The sequence below is a fragment of the Carassius auratus genome, chromosome 31 (genome assembly GCF_003368295.1).
Source record: "Carassius auratus strain Wakin chromosome 31, ASM336829v1, whole genome shotgun sequence".
NCBI classification, from domain to species: domain Eukaryota; kingdom Metazoa; phylum Chordata; class Actinopteri; order Cypriniformes; family Cyprinidae; genus Carassius; species Carassius auratus.
The window spans coordinates 22,110,832-22,121,788 of record NC_039273.1 but is presented as its reverse complement, the minus strand read 5'-3'; the positions used below and the strand labels follow the sequence as shown (position 1 = coordinate 22,121,788).

At 39.2% G+C, this 10,957-nt stretch overlaps 1 protein-coding gene across 1 annotated transcript; it reads left to right on the top strand.

Moving 5' to 3' along the window:
- Positions 1 to 4,617: 4,617 nt before the first annotated feature.
- LOC113050852 (5-hydroxytryptamine receptor 2A-like) lies at positions 4,618 to 9,793 on the top strand. Its single transcript, XM_026214239.1, has 4 exons — positions 4,618 to 4,754; positions 4,933 to 5,651; positions 8,157 to 8,357; positions 8,512 to 9,793. The coding sequence occupies exons 2-4, from the start codon at positions 5,351 to 5,353 to the stop codon at positions 9,312 to 9,314; spliced, it is 1,305 nt and encodes a 434-aa protein (XP_026070024.1). The 5' UTR covers positions 4,618 to 4,754; positions 4,933 to 5,350; the 3' UTR covers positions 9,315 to 9,793.
- Positions 9,794 to 10,957: the final 1,164 nt, after the last annotated feature.

Genomic DNA, 10,957 nt, shown 5'->3' with positions numbered 1-10,957 from the left:
GATACCACCCACAGACCAACGGCCAGACCGAGCATGCAAACCAGGACCTTGGGAGGACCCTTCATTGTCTGGCTTCGCATAATCCCTCATCCTGGTGCCAGAAGCTTACATGAGTTGAGTATGCGCACAATACATTGCCGGTGTCGTCTAATCTCCTTTTTTTTTTGCTGTCTCGGATGTCAACCCCCTCTGTTTCCTTCACAGAGTTCCGAAGCTGTGGTTCCCTCAGTTCAGGCATTTATCAATCGATGTCGGCGGACCTGGAGGAGGGCCATGGAAGCACTTCTGAGAACTAGGGAACGGCTGAGGCACCCAGATACATCTGTGGGCAAAAGTTATGGCTCTCCAACAAGAACCTGCCTCTTAAGGTGCCCTCCAAGAAGTCGGCACCGTGGTTCATTTGGCCATACCCTATTGTTAAGGTGCTCAGTCCGGAGGAGGTTCGGCTTTGGCTTCCGCATCCTCTTCGTCGAGTGCACCCAGTGTTTCACGTGTCTTGTGTCAAGCCTTTTATTCGTTCTCTCTCTTCATCTTCTCCCCTATACCCCTGCCCCCTCCCCCCATGATGGTTGAGGGTGCTTCCGCTTTTACCATTAGGAGGATTCTTGATTCCAGGCGACCAGTATCTGGTTGATTGGGAGGGGTATGGTCTGGTGGAGAGATGTTGGGTCCCGACTCGGGACATTCTGGACGGCTCTCTTATTGAGGATTACCATCGATCTGCCCTTCACCCTGGAAAGCCTGGTGGCATTCCTGGGGCGGGGGGTCCTGTCAGGACGCTGGTTTGACCATCAGCCCTTCTGTTGTGTTGTCTTAAGTGGTTAAATCCACTCACTCTGCCTTCATAGCTGCACCTTATTCTAATTAGTGATCCAGCTCTCAACACACACACCTGTCTCTCAATTTTGCATTGATTTTCTTCAATACTTATGCTTCTCTCTTTCTCTGCTTCTCTGTCAGTGTGCCTTGGCTACCATCCGTTTCACTACTGCCTTTAAAAATCTTTTGCTCTAGTCGTGCCTAGTTTTCATGCCCTGTTTGTTTATTTCCTCTTTGATATACCCAGTTCCTGTACGCAGTTCAGTTTTGGATTCCTTACCTGGTTGCTGATTGTTTTGGACTTTTGCCTTTGCTTTTGTTCAATAAATTTGGCAAACTGCGAATCTGCTCTTGGGTCCCTTTTTCTCCCAGCAACCCTAACACCACGTCACACTCATCCTGATCTCACTTCACTGGCTCCCAGTTAAGGCCAGAATCAAATTGAGGGCTGTGATGCTGGATTTGCAGGACTGCCTCTGGAAAAGCACCTCTCTACCTGAAGTCACATCCTTCAAGTAAACACACCCTCTCCCTCGCCAGCTCAGGTCACGGAATGAGTGATGCCTTTTTGTTCCTTCACTACAAGAAAAAAGTCACTCTCCAAAAAAACTCTCAGTTCCTCTCTGGTAGAATGAACTCCACTCAAACTACTGAGACCATCACCATCACCATCACCAGCACACACACACAAACGTTGGTTTTTGTGAAAAGTGGGGACATCCCATTGGCGTAATGGTTTTTATACTGTAGAAACTGTATATTCTATGGCCATACACCAACCCTACACCTAACCCTAACCCTCACAGGAAACTTTGTGCATTTTTACTTTTTCAAAAAAACTTTTATAAGATTTATAAGCGTTTTGAAAAATGGGGACATGGGTTATGTTCTCATAAGTCACCCTCTCCTTGTAATACCTGTGTCATACCCATGTCATTATACAGAGTTGTGTCCTGATATGTCACAAAAACAAGAACACACAGACACACATACACACACACACACACACACTGTGTTCTTTCAAAAGTTGCTTTGGATCATAGCATCTGCTAAATGCATAAATGTTATGACAATTACCATAATTGTTGTGTGTGTGTGTATGTGTATGTGTGTGCATATGTGATTCCCTTGTGAGGCTTACCTACATAACATGTACTATAAAACATCTTCCTTAGTTGTGCAAGCCGTTAATATAATTCAGACAGATTTTAATGTGATTGAGGGCTTGTATCTGAATACACATGGGTTGTGCTAATTGGTTGCCATGAAGTATTTATCAGCTAAATGAAAGCCAACAGTCTCCCCAGCTGGTGCAGGCCTTGTCGACTGTGGGATCGCCTGAGAAATGTGTGTTTGTTAAATCACACTGTTTTTGTGGGAAGTAACGGAGTCAGCAGAGACTCATGAGTAATAGCAATGTTTGCAATTAGAATGTGCTTAATATTGTTACACGTGTAGAATGTGCATATGTGTATGTAAAGCCACAGTCTTCATTGCTGTAAAATAATATTGTGATCATACCTCAAAAAAAGAGAACATTCTAGTTTTCCCCCCATGTTTTTGTTTTTATTTAATGAACTTTTACTTTTTTAATGACCAATAAGTAAAAAAAAAAAAGAGGAAAACCCAGCTGTTCATTATGCATTGTTGTTATAATCTTATTTCATATGCAAATTTCTAAGCCCTCCTTCTAAGAATCCTACTTTTTCACCATATAAATATCAGCAACTACAACAAAATGGCATATTTTTTGCTCAGTTTGGGCCTATGAATACAACTGAGGTGTGTACGAGGCATTGAGCTCCATGTTCTCCATATTCAAAACATATATGTCAAAAAAGCCTCATGTATCATGTTACATAAAGATGATACATTAATATGATACATAAAAAACATGTAGTGTTAATACACCTTTTCGAAAAGTGTTACCAGATAATCTCTGATCATTTTAAACTCACTCCTGTGTCTGCTGTTTTGTCCTTTGTCCTTTATTTGCCACAAGCACTAGCTGTGCACATCTAGGAATCTGCATCAAATGGATCACCTTCAGCATGAAATCCTTTGTGTGTGTGTGTGTGTGTGTGTGTGTGATTTTTTTACTTTTCATTTGGGCACTAAACAGTACAGTACAGCTTTGGTTTAGTGCTGTTAAACGTATCATGTTCTCCAGGCCTGGTGAGTTTTGGAACGTTGATGAGGTTCATAATCACAGCATTGTGTGCAGAACAGAGTCTGACACCTGAACTGCATCTCACTCTCCTTGTCTCCTACTGCTCCCAGGTGAGCAATTACAGGACAGCCAGGGGCCTCTCGACGCACACACACACACACACACACACACACATTCTTGATCCAGCTTCGTCTTATGCTCACACACACTCCTTCCTTCCATTACCGAGGAGTGAGTGAAAGAGAATGGTCTATCAGTCTGTCTGCCGTTTGAGCGATCCATCATTTATATGGATGGAGACAGACAAGGTGGAGTTTTTCCCCTGTTCTGTCCTCTGCAGTTTGATCACTTCACTTCTGCTACTGTACATCTGTTTGCCCTCTCTGGCCTGTCCTTCACTTTGCCTTTTTTCATCGCAAACCTTGGAGAATTAGCAGGACCGAAGTTGTATGGATTTTCTGCCTTGTCTTACCTTGTAATTTTTTTTTTCTCACTCAGTGTTTGCCCAGCTTTTACTTTTTCTCTGCCCTGCATTATTTTTTATTCTTCTTCCCTTTCTGTATCTATTTCTACCCCCTCTCCAATTTTTACCTCTATCCATCTCTCCCAATTTTGCCTCGAGGAAGAGGTATCATTTCCCCCCCATTTTTAATAAAAGTGAGGATGTATTCTTGGAAAATATTAAATATTAATTCATGATGTGTATTAATAATGCATTATTAATATCCTGTGATGGCAGAGGTCTTCTGTGGAAATTTATCAATTTACCAGGATTATTTCAGGTTGTATCCTGCAGGAGGAATGGGGATCAGTGGAACACCTTTCGCAGGATGACATACATCATGTTCTTTTGATAAATATTTGCTTAATTAATGATTTTGTAATAAGTCTCCTGTTTTCATTGTAAATGCATGGTCCCAAATCTGTGTGATGTGAAAGGCAGCAAATAAAACTATAAAAGTCATGCTTTTAAGAACCTACTAAAAGACACTGGCCATTATTTTATAACATCTAAAATATAACAGATTTTTTGAAGAATGCTGGGATTCAAACAACATTGGCCCCGATGACTTTCAAAAATCAGAGACTCTTTTTTTTTTTTTTTTTTTTTTACATAAATGCACACAGATTTAGAACAACATGAGGGTACATTATATATACACATATAAATGATAACTGATGGTCTAAATGCCATCCACAGTAAAAAAAAATCTGTTGCATCTCTTGTTTAACTAGCAACTTGTGGAGAACACCACCTGGTTAACACCACCGTAATAACCTGATTTATTCTAAATGAGGCTTTATATTTGTAGTGTTTGCTGTTTTTCCTGGATATACAATACAAGTTTACTAGGTAAAATGGGACATTCCTTCAGATCCCCCTTCAGTTTCCAGCCTTGAGGTACTTATTTGAATATCTGTATAAATGTGTGTTCATATGTCTTTGTTGCAGCTGAAAAACACCAAAGGTGCCACTCAAAGGCAAGACTTTCTGATGGGAGCTCAAGCAGTCAAGCAGCTACAGTTACAGCTGGAGAGAACTATCTGCAAAGAGAGAGAGAGAGAGAGAGAGAGGGAGGGAGCGAGGGAGGGAGGGAGGGAGGGAGGGAGATAAGAGACCAAAGTACTGAAAGGAGAAGAGAAAGGATGAATGGAACAGGACCACATGTTGGGTTGATGAGAGAGGCATGCATCATCACTGGCTCATTCTCCAGCTCTGGTGTTCGAGGTGGCTGGAAACAGGAAAACTCTTCCAGATTAAGCGGTAATGTATATAAACACAACATAAACAGAGTTTGATGTCTTACGTTGGTGAATGAGTCTAGCTGCTGGAGCCACCAGTATGAACATTTTGGCTGCATGCAATTTGCGTTCATAGGGGAATGATGCAATGCATAAGATTGCTTGTTTTGTGTGTTTATGTCATGTTTTGTTTAAACCAGGACAGCTGTAAGCATGCAAGGATGAAACATCAGTGCGTTCCAGTCTCTCATGTGCCCTCATTCTTTCTTTCTCTCACACTGTAAATGCGGCTGTAAAGTTGCCTCCTCTATTCTGAATCACAATCCATCTGGATTGTGGAGCTCTAAACATCCGTGTACAACAACCATCAACCGGGCTGTGGAAAACAGGAGGCTCTTGAAGGTGACTGTGAACATGTTGTCACTCTCAACCTGGAACATTTTTGGTTGCGCAGACTTGGAGTGCAATGCTTCATATGGACTATGGGTTCCACAAATTAATCGATGTCACGCTTGAAAAAATTGTCCGTTGATGGCACTGAATGGGACGACTGCTTAACTCAGGTCCTCCGGGATACCAGCTAAGATTTCAAAAGACAAAGGCACCGAACACTGGCTCATGGAGCAGAAGGTGTCTCTGGGTAATGCAGTTCTCAATAACTCAATGGATTGCAATGGTAGTGAAGACAGGAACAGGTCAGACCATTTGTCCTCTGAGTATGTCCAGAAGAACTGGGTGGCACTTTTGATTTCTCTGGTCATAATCATCACGGTGACAGGTAACATCCTGGTCATCATGGCGGTGAGCTTGGAGAAGAAGTTACAGAACGCCACTAATTACTTCTTGAGGTCTTTAGCCATTACAGACATGCTTCTGGGTATCCTTGTAATGCCAGTAGCCATGGTGACGATCCTCTATGGTGAGTTTCTCTCCATTTTTACATGTGTATTCATCATACATGTATTAAATTTACAGTAATACACAATGGAAGTCTATCGGGCAAATCATTTCACCAAAATAGTTGTTAAAATAAGTTATGGCCTCAAGACATGAACATTGAAGATGCTAATGTGATAAAACTGATTATTAGCCTTGCTATGCAAAGTCATACAGTCTTTAATTTCTCATCTTGCCATTTTAAGCCAGTACAAATCATGTAAAGTACACATGAAATGCACAAGGATACCAGGAGGGTTTATAATGAGAATCATCAATAGGAAACTGGGGTCCTTTGACCCCCAGGGGGCCACAAGGTGGTGCTGAGGGGGTTACTGTTTTTAGGGATGTCAAAGTTCTTTGTAACCTTTGTTTTTTTTTGTTTTTTAATTAACATTTATGTTTATAAAAGTAATTAAATAATAAAAAAATAATAATAATAAATTCTATAATATTTAAGCAATTAAATATTTAACACAATATAATTTTTTATATTTATAATATTTACAGTGGCATGCAAAAGTTTGAGAACCCCTTGCAGAATCTGTGAAAATGTGAATTATTTGAACAAAATAACAGTGATTATACTAAATGCATGTTTTGTTTTTATTTGCAGTACTGTCCTGAGTAAGATATTTTACATAAAATATAGTATTTGAACCCTTTCCAGCAGTGACTGTATGATTTTGAGATCCATCTTTTCACAATGAGGACAATTGAGGGGAACCATACACAGTATTAAGAACCAACGGTTCCCAAACTTTTCAATGGGGTTATTTTAATAATTAATAATAATTAATAATTAATTAATTTAATTTCAGCAATTTTTGTCTTTTGGATTAAATAAAAACATATTTCATGTATTATATATTATTCAGGACAGTATTATACAAAAAATAACATGCATTTTGTATGATATCTCTTATTTTGTTAAAATTATTCATATTTTCACAGATTCTTCAAGGGGTTCCCAAACCTTTGCATGCCACTGTATATATAATAATATTTTTCATATTTTATATTTTTACATTTTGCTTTGAGATAAATCATAACTATTCTAAAGAAATAAAAGCCATATAACCATATGAATAAATCATAATAGTAAGTAGGAAAAATATGCACTGTCAAATTAGTATTGTTATATATTGAAATATATACAACTGTCTTTACATTTTTAGATTTTATACAAAATGTATTTGGGGTCCTTGGTATCAAAAAGTAAAAAAATAAAATAAAATAAAAAACTGATTTCAACAACTTTAATTCAAATACACATTGATTGATCATCTGCCTTAAACTTTTGACTTCCATTTAAGTATCTGAAATCCACATTTTCTTTGTTTTTACAAGACAAGTCATGATCTGCCATAATCAGAGTCTGTGACATGCTGTTTACTACTACAGATAATTCTTATGTTATTGTCTGTGGTTGTTGTCAATGTGCCACAGATGCTGTTTATAGACTTGAAATTGTTTATAAGAGCATTCCCTTAAAAGTTATGTCTGGGGTTGTGCACAGGATTTTTTTATTTCAGCTATTTTACTGAATCAGCACTCATCAGATGCCTCCGGTGAATTTCTTTCAAAGGTGTAAACTGCAAACTTTCTTGTGTTGTAACATTTGTATCTCTGGAAAACGATGCATTTCTTTAAATAATTAGGCCTCCATATATTTTGCTGAAAGGTGATTTATCTCAGCGTGTAATGAGTGTGTTTTGGGCCGTCTGGTATGTCCTAAATTAGCCTGCTTGTATTCACGCATGGGGAGAGAAATCCCTCTTCCTACTCCTTCCAGCGCTTTGATGAGGAATTAATTATGCAGTAACCATGCAGCACTTTGGTGTGTTTGTGCAGAAAAAACGGTTATGCTTCCTATTTGACGTCCTGAATAGTTTGACCAAGGAGAATAAAACATGCCACTTCCTGGTTCTATCAGATGTATGTGGCTTTGGTGTTATGACAGCTGGCTTTCAATAAATGAAGTACGGACAGATTCATGATAATAGAGCTGAATTATTTAGTCTCCTTCTTTCTTCATCTTCTTTTGTTGGTGAAGTTTGTCATTTAGAGATCTGAACTGTCAATGAAAACCTAGACAAAACAAAGTCTGCCTAAAGCATAACACATTGTTTTTAGATCAAACATGCAAAGCAGAGCTCATTTGAGTGACCACAACTAATCCACAGCTGGTATCATATTTTGCTATCTGAAATATGTTATTTTCACATCTGTAATGTTATTTGTAATTTTATTTTATAACTATTACAGTTTTTACTTTTGGTTTTGACAGTGTGAAAACCTTGTACAAAAAGTAAAAATAAAAATTCACTTAGCTCCAAGAATTCTTTCATGTTACGACCCTGGAAATATTTGATATTATTGAACTGTATTTTAAATGTATACATATATTTATATAAATATTTAATACAGTCTATTTCTTTAACTGAAGACACACAAGTACATGCTTTTTGTGTCTCTGATTTGTTAGGTTACACCTGGCCTCTTCATTGGGCCTTATGTCCGATCTGGATCTTCCTGGACGTTCTTTTCTCCACTGCCTCCATCATGCACCTATGCGCCATTTCTTTGGACCGATACATTGCCATCCGTAACCCCATCCACCACAGCCGCTCGAACTCTCTAACAAGAGCTCGTGTCAAAATTATAGCAGCCTGGACAATCTCTATGGGTAAGTTCTAGATCGCAGGAAAGGCAGGCAGAATTTGCTTTCCAGCTCAATTCTGTAACGCTTAACAACTGAGATTGCATCTATTAGCACTGGTATGCCAAACCATAGCTCCAAGCTGTCTTCTCACTCTCATTTTTTCTCCATCTGTCTCAAGTTATCTCCATGCCTGTCCCAGTCCTCGGCCTGCACGATCACACCAAAGTCTTCCATAATGAAAGCTGCCAACTGATGGACAACAATTTCATTCTGATTGGCTCCTTTGTGGCGTTCTTCATCCCGCTCATCATCATGATCGTCACCTACATTCTCACCATCAGTGCTCTGCAAAGTGAAGCGACTTTGTGTCTGGACCGACTCATAGTGCGGCCAAATTTGTCGTCCAATATTGGATTCGTCCCAGGAGGCTCATTCTCTTCTGAGCCTCTCTTCTCACGTTCATCTCTCTGCCGCAATGGTGCTTCCAGAGGATCTAGCCGTCGCTCCATGCAGTCCATCAGTAACGAGCAGAAGGCATCTAAAGTGCTTGGCGTGGTCTTCCTTCTCTTTGTGATCATGTGGTGTCCATTTTTTGTGACAAACGTAATGGCGGTGGTGTGCGGTTCAGCATGTGATGAAGATTTGGTGGGGGGACTGATGAATGTGTTTGTTTGGGTGGGTTATCTGTCATCGGCGGTCAACCCTTTCATCTACACGCTCTTCAATAAGACTTACCGTGCCGCTTTCGCCCGGTACATGCGTTGCCACTACCGTGAGGTGAGGAGGCCTCTGCAGATGATACTGGTCAACACCATCCCTCCTCTGGTGTGTAGCTCCTCTGGGATTCACTTAAAGGTGGAGAACTCATTAAAGAGGAGGGCAGAGGGGAGCCGGTCTGGGAGCTTCTCCAACACAGACAGGTTAAACTCTGGAAAAACATCAAACCAGCAGGAAAGGGAAGAGGATGTGAGTCATTTGTGAGACTCCAGAGGGTTTTTAATTATGGTTCACATCAACAGACCTTAGAGATCGTCTCTTTGTAGGTGTAAAAACTTGAATATTTTATTTTAATATGTGATCAACTGTGCAGTAAAGCACAGTCTGCAGATGATACTACCTATGGCTCACAGCCAAAAGAGGTGACAGATGCTTAAATTAATTTAAATTGAAAAATAATTTGTCTTTCTGAGTCCTCTGAGACCATATAGTGCAGGTAGATAGGTCCTTCAATGTTGGCCCCCTAAAGATCATGCAAAAAACTAACATGATGCTTAGTTCAAACAAACTCAGTTGATGAATCAGTAATTAAAACTTTCCATTAGACTTGCTGTGGTAGGGTTAGGGTTAGGTTTTTCAGTGCGAGCAACAAAAATCACTAAGAAATGGATAAAATATTTGGTTTTCAAGCAAAGTGTAAAAACAGAACAAAAGACCGCTTCTTAAAGGGGTCATATGACGTTGCTAAAAATAATATTATTTTTTATATTTGGTGTAACGAAATGGGTTTATGTAGTTTAAGGTTAAAAAACACATTATTTTCCGCATAATGTACAATATTGTTTCTTCTCTATGTCCTGCCTTTCTGAAATCTCATCATTCTGAAAAAATCTAAGTTTGTTTCTGATCGGCCAGCTATCCAGTGCATTGTGATTGGCTGAATGCCTCAAATGTGTGACAGAAATGTTACACCCCTTAACACTGCTGTCTCCCAGCAGGAAGAGACTCAGTCCAGGTGCTCTACTCGTGAACATCCCATCATCGGTTCTCTTTACACAGTTGAATAAATGTACTATTATTGGTTTATTTCGCATCAGAAAGAGTGTCAGGCATGTCTATAAGCCTAATAACTTGAGTAATTTGGGCATTCATGTGCACTAAGAAGATCCGTTTGAACGATAAAACGATTTGTTCACGATCTGGACATTACTAAACGAGACAAAACCAATAAAACCCATTACAAACGAGGCATGTGTTGCATCCAGGGGGGACATAATTACTGAATATAATGACTTATACTGTGTTTTTACACGTTGTGTAAACCTAAAACAATGTCTGCATTTGGTGATTTGGAGAAACGACAAACAACAAGCACTACTCTACACTGCTCAAAACTTGCGTTTTAATCATCAGTGAAAATTGGTTGATTGGAATGTTGTTATAGGATCAACAGGGATGTTGATCCAGGAACATGTTGTACTTGGTGAAATCACGCTTGCCTACCGGGGATACTGGTTTTGTCACAACTTTGTACTGGTGTGAATGTTTCCTCACCACCATATCCCTATTTTCTTTTTGCATTATATGGACTCACAGCAATTGATTATTTTTCAAAAAATATTTGTGTTCATCTGATAAAGTATAATCATACATCTGGGACGGTATGATGGTGAGTAAATTTTTTGAAAGTATCCCTTTGAAGATGCCATCATTTATTATTATTATTATTTATTTATTTGTATTCTTCTATAGTTTAATGTCCATTAGCCTAATTTATTAATATTATAGATTGTATTGTGAAGACGTGTATGATGTGGGTAGATTAAAATAACTGTACAAGGAAGATTTTGTCGCTTTCTTTAAAGACAGATTTATTAGGGGTGTTCGATTCCATTTAACCTATTTAC